Source organism: Solea senegalensis, linkage group LG4 (assembly GCF_019176455.1).
Source record: "Solea senegalensis isolate Sse05_10M linkage group LG4, IFAPA_SoseM_1, whole genome shotgun sequence".
Taxonomy (NCBI): domain Eukaryota; kingdom Metazoa; phylum Chordata; class Actinopteri; order Pleuronectiformes; family Soleidae; genus Solea; species Solea senegalensis.
Genome location: NC_058024.1, coordinates 17,558,054 through 17,584,091, shown reverse-complemented (window position 1 = coordinate 17,584,091; position 26,038 = coordinate 17,558,054). Strand labels below are relative to the sequence as shown.

Here is a 26,038-nt window from a genome sequence, read left to right as displayed (position 1 = left end):
GTTTGCAAATTGTTGTACTTGTTTGTTGTAATTGTTCAGGTTTTCAATGGGTGTTTGTGATCAAAGGGAAGTATGTATCTCTCTCTCTCTCTCTGGGATTACATGAAAAGAAGAAGGATTTAATCCAGCCTACATCCACAGAAGGTATGTGCTTACTTCTCCAAGATATTTGGAACAACCTACCTGCAGAGTTCTGTGTACCTAGAGGAAGTGATGCTGAAGGAAAACGTTGGTCACTCCAAATATTGATTTGATTTAGATTATCTTTCTGTTAGCTCACGCTGCATTTTGTAAATTCATTGAAAAAAAATAAACAATTTGAATTTATATTCCAAAGAAAATCGATGAAGGTAAGGTAAGTTTATTACATAAACAGCCAAACAGGTGTGTATGACACACGTGTGACTTCCCGGGGTAGCAGAAGCGAAGGGAGAAAGGTTTTCAGTGAACTATCTTGACAGTGAGGCGCAGACTCTTTGGATGTTTTTTGTGAGGCTCGCGCACTGTCCTCCCGTCAGAAAACACGTTGGAGCCACAGCAGCAGCAGCAGCAGCTTCAGCAGCTACAGGGTAAGAAGAAGAACACACACACACACAAACAACAGCGAAACATGTCGTTTAACTCAACAGTGAAACATTTGCTAGTTTAAAAGTGTTATTTGAGAAGTGACACAACATCACTTCAGCCCAGTTCTGCGCTGGGGCTGATTTATTTACTGGTTTTTCTTTGATGGCGTGAGAGTTCATGTTTTCCAAACTGAGGTTCACAGTAAATGTATCGACATCAACCGATTCATGTTTAGTTATTCTGCTGATTATTACTCAGTCTTTTAAGTTTACACGTTTTTGCCCTGAGAAAGTTCACAGTCAATCAGTGCTGCTAACTCACTTTGTTTTATCCAAACCTTTATTTGACAAGTTAAAGTTTTGTAGTGTATGTGTTGTACTAAAGTGCAGACACAAAATGTAGTCTTATTGAGTAAAAACGTTTAACTTGATTTTAGTTAACTTAGATACATAAGTTAACCATACAACTTAAATTCAATACATTTAAGTGAACTAATTATGTTAAAAAATGGACACGGGGTTAGTAGTCATATTGGCACTGATATCTAAAGATTGGCATCAGATATAGTGGTCAACCTGTTTGTAGCACAAGCAAAGCAACTGATAAAAGTTAAATGAAATGCAAAGATCCAGTAGTGTACTAAACTGATAACTTATCAGAATCACACACACAGACAATGGCACCAAATTTAACACACTTTCATTTGTTTCAGTTTAGTTTAGATTAGATGATGCTCAGGTTATCACAGATACAAAGGTGTCATTGCAGTGCCATCATGTTTTTTTTCATCATCTCAAATTTTCTGTGTAAGTCATGTGATTTCCCCGTTAGAGTTTCACATCAGCTGTGGTTACTCTCGGTGAGTCATACAGTGTCTAACAACAATTTACCCTTCGAGCATTTTTAATCATTTATCAGTGGCCTGTTCAGCATTTCAGACCCCAGGCGCTGAGCAAGTGGGTGTTGCAACCAAAGCCATCAAGCCAAATATCTTAGCCAGTGTTATCCAGCAGCCACCAAACAGCTGCGTGTTTGTTTTTGCCTGATTTAACCAAGTCATATCTCAAGCAGCTCAGTGAAAGAGATTATCAATCAAAAAGAAAAGAAGAGCAAAACCCGTTGCGGATTTTGGTTTCTCTAAAATCAGCTGTCATGTTTGGTAGCACATCCGTCCGAAAGCATGCAATAACAAGGGCTGATTGTTTTCGTGTGAAAGAGAGCACTTTCTGAGAATCTGTGCTTCACTGGAAGAATGAATTGAAACAACACCAGTTTTTTTTCCATTTTATTTTCGCATTGATGCACTGACTTTCTAAAAGGAAGAATGAACCCTCTTTCATTCCCACATTCCCAATAGGATCAGTGTCAGGCTGGTATCACATGTAGTGATGCAACAGGTTAGAGAGATCCAAAGTTTATACAATTTGCTGCATTAGTTCGGTGAAAATTGACATAGAAACCTCTAAATCAATTGATATCGAATTGAATTCAAATGAAAATCGAACCAAATTGGGACCTATTGAATCAATAAGGGGGTCCAGCAGTGACAACCAGTCTTAGATAAGTGTGTAACTTCATGATCATTTGAGACTAACATTGCAAGTAATGCTGAATTGGAGTCACTTAAAAAAGCACCTCAGTGACCACCGGTGTTGTTGTTTCTCTCTCCCCCTGACTCTTTTGTTTCAGACAGGCCCATGACATCTAGCTCATGCACAGGTGACACAGGGGTGGAAAAATATCACTGCAGGACAGTACCATCAATGGCAGTGGGAATGGTGTTAATTGTCTTTTTTTGTTCTCATGTCTTAAAAATCCTGAGAGCGTCACTTTAAAGCCCGGTGGTCAAATCAAGTTGTGTGTTCTGTGTTGTTGTTGATGACCATTAAGCAACTCAATTTAAAAACCAGTGTTATTAAGTCAAAACAGCTTGGCTGAATAGCTCCTGAGAGTGAGTTTGTGTTTTACTGTGCAGGCGTTAACACACTGATCATACACCTGTGGCAGAGCGACTGATTGGTTTTACAACATTGGACTGCTCTGGATTTATTGCTGGGAGTTGGGGAGCGTGGTTTACTCTGCAGTTAATCATTACCTTGTTTTGATGCTGAATGTGCTGCTGGAGAGCCATAACAACAGCTGGAGCAGTTAACCTCCCGTTATCTGCCTGTGTCTCTGGCTAAAACAAAAACCAACACATTGGAAGGAAGTCTGCGCTTCCGTGATTCCTCACTTTATTACATTTGGTAGAGGAAAATTTCATCAGCAAATTTAGAATGTACTGATACAAGAGCTGATATTTGTTCACTGCACTTGCATCACAGTTCCTAAAACTTGCATGGAACAATGACTTCAGTTGTTTAGTCGATCCAAGAATATGAAGGATTTCACTGCTGCAGCCTGCATAGTAATAACCCAGTGAGGAAAAATGCAAGCTCTAAATTGTATTTATTTATTTTTTTCAAAGGGGCAGTTGGTGTAGTGGTTAGCACTCTTACCTTTGCAGCAAGAAGACCTGGGTTCATGACCCGGTCAGAACAAGGGCCTTTCTGCATGGAGTTTACATGCTCTCCGTGTGTGTGTGTGTCTGTGTTTGTCTGTGTGTGTCTGTGTCTGTGTGTGTGTGTGCGTGTGCGTGTCCTCTCACAGTCCAAAAACTTGCAAATTTGGGGATTAGGCACATTGGACACTCTAAACTGTAGGTGGGAGTGTAATATATATGTGTATATATACATATATATGTATACAGTATATACATATATATATATATATATATATATATATATATATATATCACTCTATGTCATTGAGTATACACACATACACACACACACACACACACACACACACACACAAAATAATCTGGTTAAATTCCCATAGCTTAGTTTAACAACAATCCTGCTCCAGAGTAAGGAAAAGCTGATTGCCAGTGGCTAAGGAGCTTTTTTTAATACTTGACATTATCAGGCTGATTTCCCCAAAGGAAACATCTCTGAGCTGTAAAAATAAAAAGAATTTATAAAAAGAATATTCCAGCGGTCTCTTGACGTCACAGGTCAGTAGCTAAAGTCTGAGAGACAACCTAGTCTTTATCCGCGTCCTTCAGGCAGAAACGCATGGGACTGGGCAGAAAAGATAAAGTCTAAGAGTCGCAGAGGCAAGCGGCTGCAGGGGGACGAATGTCTCCATGTTGAGTCATCGCCTCGTTGTGTTTGTGTGCTTCAGCTGATATGTGAACATACAGTCAGCCCAAAGACACAAGCACATACTGTGCAAGGCACAGGGGTCAAGACCTCGCATGCGGGTCAAGGGTGGCAGCTCCAGTCACTCCAATAAACCATGCAGTGTTTGTGTCTTGTACACAGTTTGCCGTCGGGCGACACAGTGTTGAATCACATGAATATTGTGCTGATATTTTCCTGTGACTCTGTGGTATTTGGGAATGTTTTTCCAAATCTCAGTTTCTTTTGGGAACAATTATGGGAAGAAAAGGGTCAACTGGTAGTTTTACACCTATATGGGAAGAAGTTTTATTTTGGCTTTTGTTGTAATTTGTTGGCTGAGTCTGTGTGGGTTCGGAGAGGAGTCTTTTATCAACATGAAAAAGCAGAAGTTATATTTCAACAAGGATATGCCTTCAGTCGAGGGTCACATTTTACCTAACTGATAGTGGATCAGGTTTATAAATCAATGTAAATAAATCGAATAGATTTTTTGTAGCCTTAGAGGGGAAAAAAGCCTTTTAAGGGGCCTCCTTTACCGAGGCCACGGTCTCGAGCCAACATGTTTCACCAGCAGTTTGAACAGACTTGTGCTCAGCATTCTGAAGTGGGAGCTTATGCAAACAGTGAAGAACGGCTTCACCCACATAAACCTGACGCACAAATCAGTGAAGAAAAAAAAGAGGAAACAGAGTAGAGCTAGGGAGTTGAGATAAATAATGTTTACATCCCTTTTGGTATGCAAAGACCACCGTCGTTCCCTGGTGTGCTTGCGAGCAGAGGAGTCCTCCGTCATGTCACTCACTTTCACCAACTGTAGCACAATGGACCTTTTAGATTTTCAATGTTGTACACTTTGTGAACATTACTTATTCAAGTAAACGATCACTAACAAAAATAAAACAACGCGGCTCTTGCTTGGAAAAGTTGCTCGTATCGGCTTGTTGTTAAGTCAGGATGCAGCAAACACCACGTCTGGAATACACAATCCCTAATTGCGGCTGTAGTGCTGCTGTACGTCACCAAAGTTGTAGGTCAGAGGGCACTTTATGTCGCCTCACATTTGTTTCACCTCACCTTATGTTAATTACATCAGTACTTTGGTTGATGTGAGCCTTCTGCAGGTATAAAACCTATTTACACAGCATTGTGAGGCTCAGCGTAGTGAAACATTTATTTGGTTTATTTATTAATGCGGTAAGGGATCATCTAAATCTGACCCCCAGCTTTGTTGGCAGTTAACAAACCTATGGTTAGTCGTTACCCTATGTACTTTAGTCCTAGAGGTCATGTAGTGTAACCTGTATGAGTGAGTACGAGGCTCAGATTGTTATTGACTTGTGGTCTTTAATTACTGGCTGCCTGTGATCTGAGGCCATATCTTCAATGAGCATCTGTCTGGCTTACCATATCATTTAATGAGCCGTCTTTACTTGGATGCAAAATGTGTTTACTGCCGACTTGCGTCAAATGTTTGCGTTACAATATTCTTTTTTTTTCTCTCTATGTAAATCAAGGAGTCTAAGTGCAAAGTAGATTTCTGCTTCTCCTCTAGGCTTTGTTTCCAGACTTTTCCAGTCTCATTGTTGAAAAGGTCACTGTATCAGCTTAAGCAACAAGCGCCCATGGTCTGAACCAACCTACTGCAAGGAAAAAGACTCTAAAGGAGATTCCGACAATCAACGTAATAAAACACGTGTTAGTATCATGTGCGTCCGTCTGAGATCATCTGAATCTCTGATTCTTCTACAGTTTTTTCCTCAAACTAACAGCTTCAGAATAATTGCACTGATGGACTCACTTGTCACCGTTAGAATTGTGCCTCTTTAATTTCCACTTTGGGCCCTGAACATCTTTTGTTGATCAGTTAAGAGCTCAACAATGATCTCACTCAGGTCTCAGTCCACTTGTTTTGCGTTTTTCAAAATCAAGCATTGGCCCTGAGTTTGCGGTAGAATAGGTGGTTTCGTTGCACTTTTAAGTCCTGATTTTCAGGACCTGGAACTAGAACTTGGAATTGAGCATTGGCTTCATTCAGACTTGATCGTTTCCTTTACAGTAGGTTGAAGATGACGACTCTTGACTTATTTGTGTTTTTGTAATAGGCCATTTTAAGGTAATGAATCTTGAAACAGTGTTGTATTATTAATGCTGTAATTTTAGCCATTTATATCAAGCTCTCGTTACACCAGTGGTTCTCTATTATTTTCTGTCCTGCCCTGCCTCTCACGCCCCCCCCGCCCGACACCTCACCGGGCCCGCCCCAGCATTTGAGAAGTACTGCGTTACACAGTATGAAAACTCTTGGAAATGATGACGGTCTCATTTGTGTAATGTAAAATATTTGAATGTCAGCACTGAAGCTCATGGACTCGTATTCAACTTTGAGGACATGGACCTGGTTCTGACTCTTCCAAGGTTCAGTGGTTCAGAAGCTGGGGCTGTGATCATCGGGATTGTTCTCAGTTTTTGTGGGTTGGAATATGCACGACTCTGAACAAGTTAAAAAAACGAAGAAAAAAAACACTTGTCGCTGCAGCAGATGCTGCTGCTCAGTGATGTTATATTGTTTTGCTTTAAATTCTTGTCCTGCACTGTTTTTCTTTCTTCCAAAAGCTGTCAAATGCTGCAGCATCTGATCCCAAACACAAACACACACCAGTTATTCTTGGAGGAACGCCCTGGCGCTGCAAATAATCGTCTGGTTTGAGGGATCAGTGACGCATGCCTGTGGTTTATGGCCTTACTGAAAGGCAGTGGCCACACATGGCTTCCAAGAATTGTGGGATAGTGAACCCTCGTGCTGTCAGCTTTTCTGTGGGAAGACATCTTCACACCCTGTAAGACACACAATAGGTGGTTCGCTTCAGAGAGTGCAGAACTGACCTTGACCACAGACTGAGGAAGGGACCGTCTTTTATTTTTTAAATGGCTCTCGCCTGAGTTCTTGGCGTGACTTCCGGTAAGTCGGGGGCATCAACAGGAATTTCTCAGTTGTTCAGGTCACAGCAGTGACTGCTGATGTTAATATTATAAATGCTTCAATTCTCTACTACCAGGAAGTTACTATGTGACTCAGGATCAAGCTATGTAGATCAGGATACAAAAGTGGAGATCTTGACCAAAGTTCTGGTACGTACGTCCTTACAAAGTACCTGATGTTAGTTACCCAATATCATTGCATTACATTGCCAGGAAAAGGGAAGGCCAGTGATTCAGCTCCGGTTTGGTCCATTGTGTATCAACATGCAATCTGCACACCAGTGCCAGGTATTGGTGAGGTGTGTGTGTGTGTGTGTGTGTCCAAAAAACACCAACTGATTCAATCAGTGATGGTGTTCGAGATGTAATGCTTTTGTGAGGTAGAGTTTCAGCAATTCAGCAAACTTCCTGTTTTGCAGACTGCAAAGAGAATGAGTCAAACATCAAGAATTCCCAATCGGTCTCTTTGCTTTCAGCTATAGATCATTTGGAACCATTAAAGGAATTGAATAGGAATAAATCCAACTGGTGTCATGTTACTTTGCTCCTTCTCCCTGTCACTCACTTCACCTTTCATCACTTCATTTCTCCACATGACCAAAACAGGAAGGGTTTGGACAATTGTAAGATAGCAGTGTTTGTTGTTGTATTAAGGTTTTAGTGTTGGGGGCAAAAGATACTGTATTTGTGGCTTCTTGTTTGATAGAAGGCAAGATTTAACAGGAATCCCTGCTCTGGGTTTTACTTGGCGTTCTCTGGAATGTTTGTGCTCGGAACACAATTTTCTCCTCTGAGGCATGGTTATGGGAAATAAAATAAAGCATGGACTGGTGACTGGATTGAACTTTTGGTTATGTTCATGAGAATGTCTCATCATCTCTATTATGGAAATTTGTGATCCATGTGATCGTGAGTTTGTTTTGTGTTCAGTGGATGTTAAAGATGGAAGCCAGAGTGTGATGGTAAACATTTGCAGGAACAGAGCCTGAGATTGTATTAAGAGAACAAAGACAGTCCTCAGCTGCTCTCTTGCGGCTGCACTGGGGTTGGCGATATCAGTACAGTGGGTAAAATCAATGTACTTAAACCTTAATGAATTTGAATAATTCATTAATAATGATTATATCAGGCGATAATTCAAAATGCAGTATCACTTTTTTTGTAGCATTGTAAGACTTTGATTCCAAAATACGATCGTAAATTAAAGTGGACACCTCTTTCAAAATGGCCGGCTTGCAGTTGAGTTGAGTTTTTGTCCGCCTCAGCTGTGACATGTTACCACCAAGTTTGGCTTTGTCCTTCCGGGTTTCACCTTAGGGTTAGCTACTGAGCCATTTTGCACCACTTTTACATATTCCCCTTATTATATAAAACATTTTTTGCCAGTTCTGTTTCGCGTGTCGATTTTCACTATTAAGTATGTCAAAAATGCAATCCTTTTAAGAAGAAAAATTAGTTCCAGAAATTCTAATAGGTCGGGCCCTAAATAAAAAGTCTAGTAGGTTCAGAACATGGCATCGTTTGACTATAATGAGTCGTGTAGCGCATTTTTTGGTCTGTTGAATCCAGTATATCCTCACATTTGACTTGCATTTCCTGTGGTGGCAGTTCCCCAAGTGTCACAGGCTCAGATAAGCCTGGATTCATGATCGCAAAACCCAAAACTCTAAGTCTGTGTCGTGATTTTGGACTTTCTGTAGCTGACCGCACACAGTTTCTCCCTTGCGCCTCTCAATCCAATGCCAGTCATTTTGTGACGGTAACATTCGCAGTAATTCCTGAGCATGGCTTGAAATGCTGCCATGGCACTGCTTTGAGTGAGCTGTATTTCTGTCAGGCTGACAGGCAGCTGAGGTTAATTACAGTATTCCCCACAGTTCAGTGTCGCAACACATTGTGAAAATCACATTTAATCACATTAATGTAGAACTTTGGCCACACGGTAGTGCAGTGTCGTGTATTGTTGCTTTGCAGCAAGACTGTCACTGGTTCGGATCCCGGTTTCTGTGTGGAGTTTCCCCATGTGCCTTATATTGAGCTGTAGGGCCTTCAGTGAATGTGTCCTACAGTATTTTTCTATAAACAAAGTTTATTTTCATCCTGCATTATCCATCAAAATGCACAATATGATTATTTTCACTTCATTTTACTCTTTATTTTAAAGTTTAATTGATCTTTTTTTCCATCCATAAAATGCTAACACATGTTTCCCAACTCACAAAAATGACGATGGCCGCAGATGTCAGTTATTCATTTTATTTTCATAAAGACGCAAAGAAACCAGAAAAATTTCTAATTTAAGAAGCTGAACTCACAGAACATTAATGTAATAATTGATAAATGACTGATATTTTATGAAGAGCATTGGAAAAACAATTTTTTTTCTATTGATTTATCATTGCAGCTCTTTTTTTTTTAAATCAGTACAGTAAGGTAGATCCTATGTTTTTGGCTTTTCATATATCATTCATCATAAATGGTCTTTATTTTGATCTATAGTTGTCATGTGTTTGTTATTTTTTGTAACTTATTTAGTTGCAAATTGTTTTTACCACACAAGTTTTAGATATTTATGAATTAACAAACTGTTTTTATTTAATACGTTTTTGAAGTGCAGTGTTTGGATGATTTGTTTTTAGTAGCCAGAGTGCACGGCCGGGTTAAACGGGACAAGAATTGACTGTCATGCCTATCAGGTAACAGTTACCATGGGCAACCACTACACAAGCATGTTGTGGTTAGGAGGTGGGTGTTTTGTCAGGCTCCTCCTACAAATATATCATGACCTATAGAACAGACACTGGGTGTGAACTACAACCGTAAGGTTCCCTCCCCCCAAAAAAATCTGAAACCACAATGGGGGAATGCGTGCACAAACACACACACACACACAATCACTCCCACACACTCAGTCTCAGTAATCTTACTCTGTCTAGTCAGTGCTGCTTCCTGTTTTTCACTAGTTCCGTTTTCCATAGTTCCGTGTTTGAGGCGGAAGTCCACAAAGAGTTTGCCTGTTAGAGCGGCAGAACGCACAAAGAGGAAGAGAGGAGCCGCGCTGAGGTTTTTGAGGAGAACTTGGAGAATGGTGTGGTGACATTTCCCCTCACTCGCCTAATGGTCGCTGTCATAAGCCACGGGAGCTTCCAGCGGTGGTGTTGATGTTGAGGGGGCAGCAGAGGCATGTTTTTCAAAGGAGAGGACTGACACTTTTTTTTTTTGAAGTGTGTGTGTGTGTGTGTGTGTGTGTGTGTGGAAGACTAAGACCAGACTAACCAGATTCCTCCTCATGGATGTTGGAGGGAAATCCTGCTCTGAAGCCTCAGAGACTGCTGAAGAATAGGCATCACACACACACACACACACCCGTTGTCAGTGGGTGAGGAGAGAGGTCTGAAGGATGGAAGCACTGAGGGAGTCTTTTCTCCATCTGACTTTTCAGATGTCGTCGTATAAAAGAGCCACGCTGGACGAGGAAGAGCTGGTGGACTCTACCGGTGATGACATCTACCCATCATCGCCCATGCAGGTAAACCCGCTGATGTGTTGTACTACAAATAAACAAATGTCAGCACTGTCTCATCACACCACGACAAGGTGAAAATGTAAAAGCACTCGTGGACGACGCTGTGATTGTACCAATATTAAAAAATCTTCCTTGAAAAGTTTTAGCTGAGGCGTGAACTCACGATGCAGCGGTGCATTTTAGGTTTAAAAGGCTGCAGTCTTTTGCTGCCAATATGATGTACAACCCTCACTTCACTCTCCTGCTGCTCAATGACAGCAGAGTTTCAAATAGCTTTCATAATATGTTACAGAGGTGCATGTGCCAAACAGATGCTGCACGTTACACTGTGAGTTATGACGAGCAGACAGCAGCCGAATGTTTTCCTGCACGGTTAATGCAGAACACGCCGCGATCAAGTCATTCTCGCTGGGAGAAGGCATTTTAATGATTTAATTTGTCACAGTTAATATGGCTCCAACGCATTGTTTCAGCTAATTAACTATCTTTATGAAATGTTCGTCCCTGCAGTGTGCATAGTTGTATCTACAGTATCCATGACACAACAGTGTTTGTTTGTTCGGTGTTTGGTTGTTAAATTAATATCAATTACACAAGAAAATATGGTGAAACTTTAATGCAGATTAAGAGCTTTCATTCAAGCAAATCAGATTCTAATTTTGAAATAATAGTAAAACCATAACAGGCATGCTGACATTACCTATTAAAACAAAATTTACTAAACTAAAACCAGCATTACTTCAAGTGTTTCGTAATCTTAACAAGTTAGTGGCGCTTGATGTGTGTGCTTAAGTTGAAGCTCAGAACAAACTCTCACATGTCACATAAACTGTCACACTACTATTAAATCCCTCACATCTTAAATCTGTTTTTAGCACTTATGTTGATGATTGCTTTGTCCCAAATAATTTGCTCTGGCTGTAGATTGTTTTCTGAAATAAATAAAGGACCATTTTGAAACTGAATCCCTTTGACAAACACATAATGTGATTGTGCACATGTGTTCACACTGTGCTTCAGACTCTCACCATGTTCTAGGCTCAAATCAAAGTCTTACTCTGTAGAATATTGGATCAGTGTGAAGTCATTTCTGCTGGTACTCGTGGTTTTATAAATCGTAACAACTGAACTGTGTACTCTGAGTATGTTTTCAAATCTCCACTAAAGGATTAAATTAAATTAAATTAAATTACATTTAAAGGACAGTGTCGTCTATTTCTGAATCTAAGGAGGTTCCTCTGGAACAAGGAGCTAAGATCATTCACATTTTCAATATTTTTTTGGAGCACAAACATACTGGAGGAGCCCGGACACAGAGTTTGAGGTCAAGACTTGATAAAATGATTCTGCCTTTGTGTTTTCTTGACTTTGCTGTAGTGCAGATGGGAAAAACAGATACAGACTTGGCAGCTGGATTCTCTTAAGTACACATGGAGTGTGCGATCATCTAAGCTATTCGTGAGAAATGTGTATCTTATATGAACACACTTCAGTATTCTTAATTTAAACACCACAAGACTTATACAAGGTCCAGAATCTGGCATTTATTTGCAGCAGGTGTTCACACAGATTGGCTGCAGTGAAAAGTGAAAGATTTGTCAGTGGTCCCCTAGGAAATCATCTCTGTAGGAACTGCATTAATAACAATAGCAACTTAAACAGGTCAGGGAGTGGTGTTGTAAAAAAAAAAAAGTGTATCCCTTTACCACAATGGGACATTTTTGCAGGATTTGTCTTGTAGTAAGTGGTGACCTTGGTTAACTTCCTCAACCTTTTACAGGTCAGCCACAAACTCATGAGATATGTTACAAGTAGGATTATTGTGTCTTTTTTTCCCAATCTGGAGCAGGAGGCTGGAACTCTTTATGACTGCATGTTAAACTAGAAGAGAGGGAACAATAGAGAAATGCTTTGTGTGTAGGAGAGCTGAAAAAGACACGGTGCTTTGAAATGAAATCTGTCATCAGATCCCTAAGAAGCTCTTTGCCTCTGTAATATTTTCCAGAGTCAGTTGAGGCCTGTTTGCTTAACCCTTTAAAATATGTCATGTTTATAATGTAAATTAAGAACTGAAATGCATTTCCTTCCGTCTGTTCATTGCAGGTGACTTTGTTGCACAGCCGAGGTCCCACATGTTGTCCAGACAGGACACAAAGAGAGAAGAGGGTGCTGTTCTTGGTGTGTGTTGTGTCTCTGGGCCTGCTCATATCACTCATCACAACTGGTGTCTTCTATAAACAGAGTGAGTTTCTGTTTCACACTTCATATTTACACTGGAAAACACATGTGAAATGGCGGAGCAAGTTCCTCTGGATCGAACCTCTTTCTGTCCGATTTATTCAAAGCTTTTTTTTTATGTTAAGTACTGTGAATGTGTAATATAATCATCTAATTAAACATGCAAACACAAAAGGAGAAGGGTTTAAAGAGGTACTTTAGGTACATAGGGGATTTTTCTTTCTTAATGAGAGTTAGATACAGGGAGTGAATCCTGTAAATATGAAACTGCAGTGGCAATTGGCAACCTACAGTGATGCCACCCACTAGTTTGTCAACTGCTGTTTTGAAGCCTTTAGTTTGCAGTTTATCCAGTGCCATTTTAGCTTTTTTTGGAACCAAAAGAAAACCATATTTGGATGAGAGACAGGAGGAAGAATCTTACTGTGAGGAAGGACGAGGAGATCATTGTCAATCACACCATAACCCATGCCCTAAAGCATATCCTGATTTATTGTCCATTTTACTCTTAATGGGACCATAATTTACCAAATCAACATGCTTGTTGTGTTGAAGACCTTAAACTAGTGATTGATGCCATAAAAATACAAAAAACGTTTCAGGCACTTCAGCATTGACCTCACTCCCACCAAGAAAATCTACCCTTTGCATGTGCTGGATTATAATCTGGCAAGTTAACTGCTTTTACAGGCTCTGTAGTTTGGGTGAATTTAACAAACACTCCATGACCTTTAGATGTTTTCTTCTTGAAAGCACGGGCTGGGTGTTTGCCCCTGTTTCCTGTCTTGGTGCTGAGAGAAGTGACTGGTGGCTCTGACGTCATATTGAGCATGTAGTCTGAGATTGCTGTTGATTTAATCCAACTCGGGTATAAAGCACCTTTTCCCACAGTGTTGGATGGATGCAGTTCCAATTAGGTTTTCATTTCTTTAGTCCAACATTATGTGATGTAATAATGATACATTTCATGTCGTGTCAAGACATACCCCAGCTTTTTTCACATGTATACTAAATTATTTTTAAATGTTTGAATAGAAATCAGTCAAATTTGTGTACATATCAAAATACACTTCACTGATTTGCCTTCCAAAAAGGTTGAAGAAAAACACAAGGCAGAAAGAAGTGTGATATCTGTTCCATAATTAAAGAGTATTAATATATATGGAGGAAATGTAGAACAAATGATTAAATATATAATAACCTTTAAAATGTGTGACATATTTCTTGCAATTGCTTGTTTTTTAAGTCTAACTGTTGTTTTGGGGACTGTCACCAGTTAATTATCCCAATATGTCAAAATATGTAATATAATGTACTTTAAACTGGAGAAAGAGATAAGAGGCTTTTAGAACATTGCTGTGGTGTTTAATACACTGGAGGCAGTTAATGTTTTTTTTTGAATAACAAGGCCACACCTTCATCTAAGGCGTCTGAAAACACATTTAATTTCTCCCTTGAGCTTGTTCATTATGGAAAAAGGGCTTGAGGATTCACAATCAACCGCTCCGCTTCCTCAAGTTCGCCACGGGAAAAGTAATGCTGCTTCCTCCCATTCAGAGCCGCATGTCACATCACACTTTGAACAATTAAAAGGGACAAGGATGACATCTCCTCAGGGTAATAACCTCATTACTGCTCATAACTTTGCCTCCATCTGTGTCTCTGTCCTTGTCTTATACCCTTTTATGGGCAGAGGATGGCGAGGGTCTAAAAAATGAGTCATGCAAGTAAGGTGAGCTGTTCCATGGAGTCTCTTTGTGACTGACAACGAGCACTTACACTTCTTTAAACACTGAAGCTTCCAGTGTTTAGACTCTAAAAAGTAACACAGACCAGACAAAAACCTGTAGTCATTTCCTCTCAGGCTTTTTTTTTTGTAAGGCCATACAAAACATCAGTTCTCAGGGGAAAAAAAATGTTTTTGGATGCATAAACACAAACCAGGGAGCAGTTATCGTTCCTCTATTAACCAGCAAATTAACTCTAGTCCTGATGAAGTCATCCAAGCTTCTTGCTCTCATCTGGTAATACACAATTAGCATGTTCTCCACATGTGTGCAAGGGTTCCCTCCAGGTTCCTCCCACAGTCCAAAGACATGCAGATTGGGGATTAGGACACTCTAAATTGTGAGTCTGGTTCATCTCTGTATTTTGGCCCTGTAATGGACTGGGAAGCTGTCCAGGATGTTTCCTGTCTTTCACTGTATGTCAGCTGGGATTGGCTTCTGCGCCTGCTGCTGCCTTTAAGACACTAAAACAACAGAGTGAATGAAAATGACAGTCCAGAAATACAAAACTTTAAACTTTAAAGAGTAATGAAAACATTTCGGTTCATGTAATTGCACTATATTGAACACAATATACAATATAAGTGTTTTTAGATATTTCTTTATTAGGGCTACAATTACTGAATATTTTCATAATTGCTTAATGTGTCGATTATTTTCTCAAATAATTGATTAGTTGTTTGTTCCATAGAATGTCAAAAAGTGTTCCAAAACCTTTGTTTTATTTTATTTTTAACAAAAAGATTCAGTTTTATTGACTTCTTCATTACATGAAGCAAAGAAACCAGAAATCGGAGAGGTTGTTTTTATTATAAAAACAAGAAAAACACTCAAACTGATTGAGTAATCAATTAATAACTGATTAACTGAATAATCGTTGCAGCTCTAATTCATGCAGAAATGTGTTCAATGAAAGTATCTTTAAAATTGCTCTCTTTCTAAAACTTTTCTGTCCACTCTCCTGCAGCTCATCCCGGCTTGTGCCTTACAGAGCCATGCATTACTGTGGCTAGTGCAGTAATGGGAGCCTTGGACCGATCAGTAGACCCCTGTAATGACTTTTATAGCTTTGCCTGTGGGGGATGGGTGAAGAAGAACCCCATTCCTGATGGAAAATCCCGCTGGGGGCCTTTCACTCGCCTCTGGGAGCACAACATGAATGCAATGAAGCAATTGTTAGGTGAGCATCAATGTCCGACATGGGTTAATTGTCCTCAGCTGCCATTACTGCAGGGAAACGTGTCATTTTCTCCATCATTTGGCAAAATGGCGTGTTTCTCCATATTGACTTGCGTTCAATCTCTCCTGTATCTTTACTGTGTTAGAAAATACGACCAAGAAAGGTTTGAGTAAGGCGGAGGAAAAGGCTCAGCGTTATTATCAGGCCTGCATGAACGAAACCAAGATTGAGGAATTGGGAGCCAAACCACTCCAGGAGCTGATCCGCCAGGTATGCTTATTCCCAAAGCAGACGGATGCGAGAAAGACACATTGATCAACTTTTACTTGACAAGTGAAGTTCCTTGGAAGGTCGTCTAAACCCTGTCTGTCTTAGATAGGAGGATGGGCTCTCACTGGACCCTGGGACAAGAACAATTTCCAGGAAGTTTTGCGAACAGTGTCGACAAACTATCACACCTCACCTTTCTTCGCTGTGTTTGTCAGCACTGACTCCAAAAACTCCAACAGTAACATCATCCAGGTGGGAGCTGTTAGAGACGTGTTTATATAGACCTTTTTACGGGCTTTAATAGACTCCATAAAAGTCCTAATTGATGAATGGCTTGACAGTTTGACTATAACCCTGATTCTTCTTCACTGAGAGCAGATTCATTTGTATAATTGTGGCCTTCACAAAACACACGGGTAATTCAAAAGGATTTTAATTATTGATTGTTTTTTCATGAGGAAAAATTCTGTGGCACCTGTTTCATACCCAGGGATATAGTTTATCTTGTTGGTGCCCTGGGGAACGTCTGGTTTTTAACACATTAGTCTGAGATTGATTCCCTGTTGATTTCCTGAAAATGAACAAATGGTAAATAAAGGCTTTATTTGGGATGAGCTTCTGCTTCAAGCTTGCAGGCTGCAGTCACATGAGTGATGCCTTAGGCTGTTTATGAGTACTAAAATAAAGGCTCAACTAAAAGTAATCATGTATTTCTCTCGACTCCAGTTGGATCAGTCCAGCCTGGGACTACCTTCACGGGATTACTACCTCAACAAGACGGCAAATGAAAAGGTAATATGAGCAAATTATTTACAGCTTTACAGCAGCTTTAACAGAAGTTATACTCTGGCTATTTCAGATCTGAGAGGGGAAAATAAATATTTTTGCCTTAGGCTGAACAGAATCTCTGCATAGTTTCTCATATTTGCGTAGTTAGGATTACTCTTCCTAATTTAGATTTATTATACCTCACAAACTGCTTGTTTTCACAACTGCTCCCCCTCACTGTCCATTCCTTCTCCGTGGTGTTGCAGTATCTGACGGCATACCTCAGCTTCCTAACGGAGCTGGGGGTTCTTCTTGGTGGCTCAAAGGAAACCTCTCAGACACTGATGGAGGAGATCATGGACTTTGAAACCAGTCTGGCCAACATCACAGTCCCTCAAGACGAGAGGCGGGATGAAGAGCTCATCTACAATAAGATGGAGGCCAAGGACCTGGCAGTGAGTGTTTCCTGCTCTGCTTGCATCCGATTAACAAATCAATTTTCTTCGAATCTTGACGAGTGTGTAGAATTTAGTGGCATCTAGTGGTTGCATGTTTGTAACCAGCTGAACATCTCTCGCTTGGGCCGGCTTTGACTCTGTGGTAGAGTGGAGGGTTGTGGGTTTGAGCCCCAGCTCCACTAGTCTACATGCCAATGTGTCTCTGGGTAAGACACTTAACCAAAAGTTGCTCCTGGCGGCTTTGTTGGCAGTTTATCTACAGTAGCCTTCAGGTACCATTTAAATACTCCAAAAGCTCTTTGTTTGATTTGTCTGTTCTTCACTACAGTACAAGTAGCAGTGCTGCCCACTCTGTGGAAGAGACCCCCCTTGTCTCATTCTCAGGTTATAGTAGCACACCAGTTATTTTCAAGTGATAAGACATGACTAAAGTCATGTTTATGAATATTTCTCTTGATAGATCCCCCCCTGTTCTGCACACAGGACAGGATTGAGTATTAGAAAACTCTTATATGTTTGTGGTAAGACGTTTTTTCCTCAGCATTTCTCCATGTGTGTGTTTTGTCTTTGCCTCAGACTCTGGCTCCTGCAGTGAACTGGATGCCGTACCTCACAGAATTGTTTGCTCCTGTGCCGCTCAATGACTCGGAGCCAGTGGTTGTTTATGCCAAGGAATACCTCCGCAAAGTCTCTGAGCTCATAACTAAAACAAATAAAAGGTCAGACACTAATAGTTTTACAATCAGAGGCTGGATTTTGCTGTGTTGTGTTTGTAAAATGGAAGAGAGTGACACATTTGAAAAATGAATAGATCTCATCCCATATGTTTGTTGCAGCCTTCTCAACAACTACATGATAATGAAAGTGGTGAGGAAGATGGTGTCTGTTTTGGACCAAAGGTTCCAGGATGCGGAGCAGCGCTTCTTGGAGGTCATGTATGGAATCAAAAAGGTAAGTGGTGAAAGTTTTTAGATTTTTTGATTTCATATAATCATCACTATAATCCAACATGACACAGATGGATTCAAGCACAAAGCAATCCACTAAATGCCTGGCATATTCTCATCCAGATGATGTATTTTTGCATGTTTGTAAACTCAGTGACAGGATGTCGAGATGCTTTCCGGATTTGTTTTAGACCCAGATCGACAGTTAAATGTGTACTTGAATTGTCACTAAGCAAATCAGTGGGAAAAGTCCTCTTGACCCGGGTGTATGTGGGATTTTAGAGGAAGGCAGAAGAAATGGCCCAAAGCCAAACAGCTGAGTTTAAACAGCTTTTCACATGAACTCTTGTTTTTATGAGTGCAGAAGATTCATTTTTAGTCAGCACAGAGAGAGAGGAAGAGGAAATGTGGCACCAAAAGCACCAATTCTTTTTTCCTCGTTGAGAAAGGTACAGTTTGATTCTGTGCTTTATATTAGTGTTCTGTCACAACCTGACTCATTAAACCTCATTTACTTCATTGGCATTAGAGGTTTTTAAAGAGAGATTGCTTAAAACAGTTTCTGCCAGAGAAGCATGACTTTTTCTTGGACCATATGTGTAACCAGGTTTCAGACAGGGTGATATTTATGTGCATGACTAAGCCTTAAGAGCTTCAAAGAACGCAGAGAATCAATTTTTGTCAGCCACTACTTTGAAAAGTAACCAAATCTCAACTGCAACTAAATAAAAAATCAATAACAAAAAAAGTTTAACTGAAAAGTCAGACACTTGTTTCACAGTGAGTACAAACTGTGATTTCAGACTTTGCCCTCTCGTTGTGATTAAATGTGGCCCAGCTAAAAATGTAAATATTTGCAGTGTTTTTGACCTGTGACCAGGCATCCAAGGTTTACACTTGATTTCTTTTTAATAGCGGCATGTCTTTCTCAGAAAAATGACCTGGTTTCTTCTTATATCCACTGACCTCACTGTTTTGGATTTAATCGTAGAAACAATTGTTTTGTGTTTGGACTGAGAGATGACTGGAATTGAAAATGTAGTCATTCATCGTGGCAGTGTGTATTGAAATATCATTCAGCTCCCTTGAATCGGAGGCAGGGATCTGTGAGACTGAAGGACAATTTAAAGTACCTTTAGACCGTTGAAGATGTTCATTAACTAAAAAAAAAATGATTTGCATCTCACTGAGGGAAAAAAACAAAAACGATTTCTGACTCCTCCAGTGACTACAGCTCTTATCTGGGCAAGATCCTGTTTCCTCTGCCTTGTTTTCCACTAAGGTCAAGCTGTAATAACAACCCCAGAACCTTCTGTGTGTCTTTTTGTGTATCTGTTTTCTATGAGCAACGTCTCATTTTCCATCTGTGTCTATGTGCACAAGTGGATTTTACAACTTTGCTTTGTCAGAATCCTCTTCATTTCCTCACCCTGACCTTGGTCTTTTTATCTAAGTATACATGCAGCTCAATTTGTCCTTGTCCTTCCTTTCACCTGATAATGGCTTTGCCACATAAGGACATTTTGACACATTTTGTTTGAATTTGGTTTAAAACAATGACAATCACAATCAAAAAATGACTCTTAAGAAAAAAAAAAAAAAAATATATATATATATATATACATATACATATATACTGTATATCCCCATTAATAGCAACTCAAAGTGCTTTTCTTCTCTTGTTTGGTCTTTGAGTCTCAGAGTGTTTCAATAATAGCTCATAAATATGTTTAACAGCCACTTTAGATTAGTATGTATCTCTTTTTCCCCTCTGAACATACTCCTTTTCCATCATTCTGTTATTTTGTAGCGGTTGGCCCAAGAGTTCACATGTGGTTTGTCCTATTGTTGCCATTTTATCTCCAAAAAAACACTACTCATTCCCCTCTGAGGAAACACTGTGTCAGTCAGCCCGCAGAGGGATAACAGTTCAGCTTTCCTTCGCAAGCAAAGGCCACAGAGGTTGTGGATTTCTCAAGCTCACATGTATTTTCTCTATTTTGTATTTGTTTCCATTGTCTTTCTCACTGTTCAACCTCCATGGACATAAACTGGAAAGTTAAAGTTAATATTTTATGTACTTTTTTTAAACACAAAAGCTTGTGATAACAAAAAGAAATGCAACTCTGCTGATATAATTTGTTATTCATTTATTTGAAATATATATATATATATATATATATATATATATATATATATACTTCAAATACTAATACAGTACAGCTAATCAAGTGCATGCTGCCATTTTCACTTCACATATAGGAAGAAATCCATCCATTCGTCCACCCTATATATTCTTACCCTCTATGGCCCAAAATCTATACAATGTATGCAGAGAGATTTATTGTTAATACAATGTCCTCTACCTACCCTTCATGTGTGTGTATATATGTGAGCTACAGTAAGTTGTTGTTGCTCTAACACCACAGTTTCCCCTTTGGAATAAATACTTACCTGTAAAAACATTTTCAACTGTTGAGACTGTTTTCTCTTCTCACACATGTATTCCACATCTCACTGTAACAAGTACGGTCACGTCCATGAAGCAACATTCCAATTGATGATATCTAATTGTGTAAGAGAATACAAGGATGCGTAAATGTCTTGTTTGTGTTATTTGCAGAGCTGCACTCCGCGCTGGAAGCTGTGTGTCAGCGACACAGACAGCGCCCTGGGCTTTGCTCTCGGTGCCCTGTTTGTCAAAGCCACGTTCGCTGAAGACAGCAAAGCAAAAGTAAATTGTTTATAAAGTCCCTCACAGCACAATCGCTTCCCCTGTTATGTGAAATGATTCTGACTCACGTGTATCTCTTCTGTGCTCCAGGTTGAGGATATGGTCACAGAAATTAAATGGGCGTTTCAGGAGAGCCTGAAGCATGTGAGCTGGATGGACTCAGAAACAAAAAGAGCAGCGAAAGAGAAGGTGGGTGAAAGATTCTGGTGTGCGTTTCCGAGGATGTTTACTTACTGCTTGTTTTATGGACACATTTACAGGGACAATGTAAAAGCAGCTGCGCTTGAAGAATTAGGCTGTATGAGTACCTCAACTTTTGATCAAGAGAAATTAAGCAAACTTTAATCTTTGACAAATAGGTGCCGTAAGGTAGAGGATACTGGCCTAATAATAATGTAAACCAAGTTATCTCACAAGGTAAGCAACAAACTAAGGCCAGCTGACCTACTGACCCTTCCATTCCATAGACCTTTTCCAATACGTTTTTCCTACCTAATTGAAAAAGTACATCTTGAAGCATGTTTTCAAAAATGAGAGCTAAAGTAAAGTTAACAGTGACATTTTGATGTTTGGCATCCTCATTGTCCATATACACACAGCAGTAGGCAGTGAAAGTGAATATGAATGAAGTGAATCCCTCCAAGTGTGAAAATGAAATGGCCAGGAAGAACCACAAAGATCCTGCAAGACATTCCTGAGTGCTTGTATCCAGACCTTTCTGTAAATATTACCAGAAGATGCCACCCAGCAGTCAAGTCCAGAGAGCTGATACTCACCCAGCTTTCATAACTCAGCAGCCAGCAACTGAGCACATATCTCCTGCAATTGAAAGAAGGCAACCGATGAGCACTGATTGACCCAGACAGACCACTTACAGCCACCAGGTGGAAAATAACCAGTTTGTGGGCCTAAATGGCCTAAATGGAGGAGGGCAGAGAGAAGAGCCTCAGGCAACAGAAAGAATTCCTGAGAACTGCTAATCCCTCCTACTCTCTTCTGTGCCAGTTAAGCCCACATCCCGACCCCTAGCTCACACAGACAATCTCTCAACCACACCCCTGACCCCCGTAGACTTTTCCAAAGTAGCTGTGGGAAACACAGAAGTCCAACCTGCTGGTGGGGCTGAACTCAACCCCCAAGACTCCCTTGGCAGGCCATAGATATTCACTGTCCACACAGGCCCTTCCTGCAGACACAGCCCAGGAAGTCACTGTGGGGTGTGAGAGTCAAAGGGGTGTGATCTATGCCCTTTTACCCTTCACAGACACTGGGGCTGAACAATTGATGGTTTTTTTAATCAAAATTGCTGTTTGAGAAAACACAGATTTGCAATACCCATAATGTTTTCAGAAAGAGTAATCATTTTACTATTTAAGCTGTCAAAAGTATTTGAACCATAGAATAGAAAAGAAAGCATTCTTTTCTATTCTATGGTTCAAATACTTTTTATTTTAAAGCAATTTTACACGTATACAGACACTTAGTCTTTTACTTCCTACACGTTACACATTGGACCTATGAAAACATGAATCACAGTCACAATACAAATATTATTCCCAAATTGTTCACCTCAATCAGACACTTTTATTATTGAACATTTATTTTTGATCGTCCATCAGTGTTGACAATTTGCTGCTTCACTTTTTGGCAATATTGGTTTATACATCATAAGCGTAGCTTATTTTGAATTTGTACCTCTGAAATGGGATAATGTTTATCTTAGATGTGGCTGAGGCATACAGCACTGCCACCTGGTGTAAAAATGTTTTTTTTACAGTTTTTCCCGTTTGTCACTTTCCAACAGGCAGACGCAATTTACAACATGGTTGGATATCCGGACTTCATCATGAACGCCACAAAGCTGGACAAAGTCTTCAACGATGTAGGTAAACATGGAGCTGCACTGGCACGCTGCCATTAAAAACACTGAACTCTCCTCTTCTCTCTTTCAGTTTGAGGTGGTGTCAGAGCTCTACTTCCAGAACGTCATGCAGTATTACAACTTCTCAGCCAGAGTGACAGCAGACCAGCTGAGGAAAACCCCCAACAGAAACCAGTGAGTTGCTTTGCATTACCTCTTCTGCCAGAAAGAAGTCTGCATGCTCAGACAGGAACACGGTCCCTTTATACTGACTCAGCAGCAACAATGCTTCCATCCACAAATGTTCGCAGGCAACTAACTTGTCTCTGCTGTACTGACCCTTGTCTCTCATTACGCTGTGGGGGAGGGGGCAGACCAGGGCCCCATGCCTTCCTAGCTGATGTGTAGTCAGCCTGGCACAGCAGACCAGATGGAATTGATATTCTGGATTTGGTGTTCATGTCATGCAACTCTGTTTATTTGTTCTCGTTTGTTTTTTCAGGTGGAGCATGACCCCACAAACTGTGAATGCATATTATAACCCAACCAAGAATGAGATAGTTCTGCCAGCAGGAATCCTTCAGGCTCCATTCTACAGTCAGTCTACGTCCAGGTAGGTCTCCTTCATTCAAGTTTGCTAAATCAGATTATATTTTATCAGAATATAAAAAAATATATATATTTTTATTATTATTATTATTATTATTATTATTATTATTATTGTTATTATGATTTACTTTTTTATTATGTTTTCCAGAGCTCTAAACTTTGGTGGAATAGGTGTAGTCATGGGACATGAGCTGACACATGCTTTTGATGACCAAGGTACATTTTACATTTCATACAAATGTACATTTCAGAGGATGATAACTGAAATTAAATTACATCAAATTGTTTCAAATGATTCATTCAAACAGGGAGGGAATTTGACAAGGATGGAATCCTGCGTCCCTGGTGGAAGACCTCTTCTGTGGAGGCCTTCAAAAAGCAGACTCAGTGCATGGTGGAGCAGTATGGAAATTACACGATAAATAAGGAGCCTCTGAATGGGAAACAAACCCTGGGAGAGAATATTGCTGACAATGGTGGACTCAAAGCTGCCTACAAGGTCTGATGGCAGGGAAAGTTTCTTACTGTCACAGTAATTGCTGGTGCACTAAAGCATTGGGATCATAATGGAAAACATTACCTCTGTTTTACCCAAGACAGCGCTCTCAGATTGCATGTTTACGAGGTCATAAAACTTTCACGCAGGTCTCAGATGAATCCCCTGCTCTACTTTATTTGCTGAGGCTGCTGTTTGTTGTGTCAATTTATTTGTGTTGGAAAAACAGGTTGTCTGCTTTGCAGTGAAGCCTGGAAATGGCAACAGGTGCTTATGAGTGGCCTTGTCAGCCTCTGGTTTCTTCCTTCACATGAACACATTCTTTCCATGTAATCAAAGGTCACAGTCTATGAAGCAGATGAGCAACATCTCAACAACTCGAAACATTGAATGGAAAACTATATAGCACCTAAAGTGGGTTTTAGGTTTTCTATGGTCTGTTTTCTGAGTGAAAGTGTGTAACATGATAATTTGTTTTCTTGGAAAGGCTTATGAGAACTGGATCAAGAAGAATGGTGAGGAGGCCACACTACCTGCCCTGGGATTGACAAACCACCAGCTGTTTTTTGTAGGATTTGCCCAGGTTTGTATCAGTCACAGTATACTTATTTGTATTTATTTATCTATTCATTTTTTACTTCTATTGTATTAATTGTCAGTATTCTTATTCCGCTCCTGTTTTTCCTGGTCTTTGTGTCCCCTCCAGCTTTTAACATGATAGTGTCTTCAATGCAAAAAAAAAAATTGCACCTGTTCCACAATAGAAATGTTGTTTATTTCCAGACTTACTCTTACTTACTTACTACTTGCTCCAAACCAGCAACAAAATTTAATTCAGTCATTTGTACATGTTGTCTTTGGGATTTAAAGGTCCATTGTGTAAGAATGAGTGAAATCTAATGTTCAGACTGCTCACCCCTTCCTTTCCCCACATGCATCATGGAACGTTGGCCTTTGCAGACCAGAAAGGTTGTCATTCATCTTAAAATATGTGATGGATGCTTTGGCTCTTTTGTCCATTTGGGCGGCCGTAGCAACATGGTGGCCGTGCCTATTCTAAGGCTACGAAAACCAAAACAATTTTTATTTTGAAACTATTATACACTAATACAGACATACTTATAGGTAGTATATTATTTCTGCCGATAGACCCTCCTAAATATTCCACACATGACCTTAAACAAGTGAATATGTTTATTTATTGAATAACCTTTCCGTGTCATACTGTACACATACACCATTCATCATGGTGAAGTTCAAATATCAGTCAAAAGACAAGAAGCTTATTTTTCATTGCAGGGGGGGATGTAAGTTATGGAAGAGGATCAATGTGCTTTGTATTAGACAGATGGTAAACTTTAAATGAGTTACACATTTAAACACATAGAGATATGAAATTACAAGCAATGAAAAAAGATCAGGTTAGTCTAGTATATTCAAACTACTTACATGGTGTAAGTTGTTTGCTTACTTTTGCAGGTATGGTGTTCTGTCAGGACACCGGAGAGTTCACACGAGGGCATAATCACAGATCCTCACAGTCCATCAAGATTTCGAGTCATCGGCCCAGTCTCCAATTCACAGGAATTCTCAAAGCACTTTGGCTGCAAAGTGGATGCTCCCATGAACCCGAAGCACAAGTGTGAGCTTTGGTGATACCTCAATTTTTGCTGATGTTTAGCAGCAAATGAAATTGACATTGGGGCGGGGGGGAAAATAGATATTCAATAGCTACATACTGAAAACGTCTCTCCGGACAGGAGATATTTGAGAGCCACTGAGAAACTTCTGAAACTTGTGATGTCTTTTGCCACTTAATGTTCGTCAGGCTCCTTACCAGGACAAAATATGCCTGCTCTACATGGAGCATAGAATCTCCAGAGCTTCTCTTCAAGAACTGTTGGGTGGGCAAAATGGCTTTTCCCAAACTCTGAAATTAGATAAAGCTATGAATACGCTTTTAGAACACTGGAAACCTTATAGATAGTTACAAAATAATGGGGGAACCACATCAAACAGCTATTTGTCACAATAGTGATGAATGAGCAAGGTGATGTTTTTTTCTCATGTAACTCTTCACTGTGCTTGATCTGCTCTGTTTTATGTTTACTGAACTTTATTTATGGTCACATTTTTTTATATTGAAGTGAAATGGAGTAAAGGAAGGGGATTTTAAATGGAAGTGAAATGGAAACCCTCTGGACAGTTTTTAAGAATTGGTATACATATATTTTAACAAAACAACATCTTTAAATCAATGCAATATTTCATTCACAGTTTGTGTGCAATTCTATCAAAGTTGCATTTTTATTATTATAATTCAAAACTTGGACACAACTCTTTTTATGAGTAAGACATTATTTTGCATAATAAAATCTTAAAATAATGGCCTTG

The 26,038-nt window shown here is 39.8% G+C and overlaps 1 protein-coding gene across 2 annotated transcripts; it reads left to right on the top strand.

The window, feature by feature from the left end:
• The first annotated feature begins 489 nt into the window (after positions 1 to 489).
• Positions 490 to 26,030, top strand: ece1 (endothelin converting enzyme 1). Of its 2 annotated transcripts, XM_044024484.1 has the most exons (19): positions 490 to 569; positions 10,213 to 10,299; positions 12,400 to 12,538; positions 15,289 to 15,501; positions 15,647 to 15,771; positions 15,877 to 16,023; positions 16,498 to 16,563; positions 16,806 to 16,994; positions 17,574 to 17,716; positions 17,834 to 17,948; positions 20,568 to 20,678; positions 20,769 to 20,867; positions 22,483 to 22,560; positions 22,631 to 22,734; positions 23,042 to 23,152; positions 23,297 to 23,364; positions 23,457 to 23,647; positions 24,132 to 24,227; positions 25,124 to 26,030. In XM_044024484.1, the coding sequence occupies exons 2-19, from the start codon at positions 10,213 to 10,215 to the stop codon at positions 25,298 to 25,300; spliced, it is 2,259 nt and encodes a 752-aa protein (XP_043880419.1). In that variant the 5' UTR covers positions 490 to 569; the 3' UTR covers positions 25,301 to 26,030. The 2 variants fall into 2 exon arrangements, with proteins under 2 accessions (XP_043880419.1, XP_043880418.1); XM_044024483.1 differs by lacking the exon at positions 490 to 569 and having other exon boundaries at positions 9,649 to 10,299.
• Positions 26,031 to 26,038: the final 8 nt, after the last annotated feature.

Bases quoted from the DNA above. Each gene is read 5' to 3' on its own strand.
- ece1 (XM_044024483.1), top strand. From the start codon at position 10,171: ATGGAAGCACTGAGGGAGTCTTTTCTCCATCTGACTTTTCAGATGTCG. The intron at 16,024-16,497 runs GTGGGAGCTGTT...TCTCGACTCCAG, and splicing joins CCAACAGTAACATCATCCAG to TTGGATCAGTCCAGCCTGGG. The intron at 20,868-22,482 runs GTGGGTGAAAGA...ACTTTCCAACAG, and splicing joins AAAGAGCAGCGAAAGAGAAG to GCAGACGCAATTTACAACAT.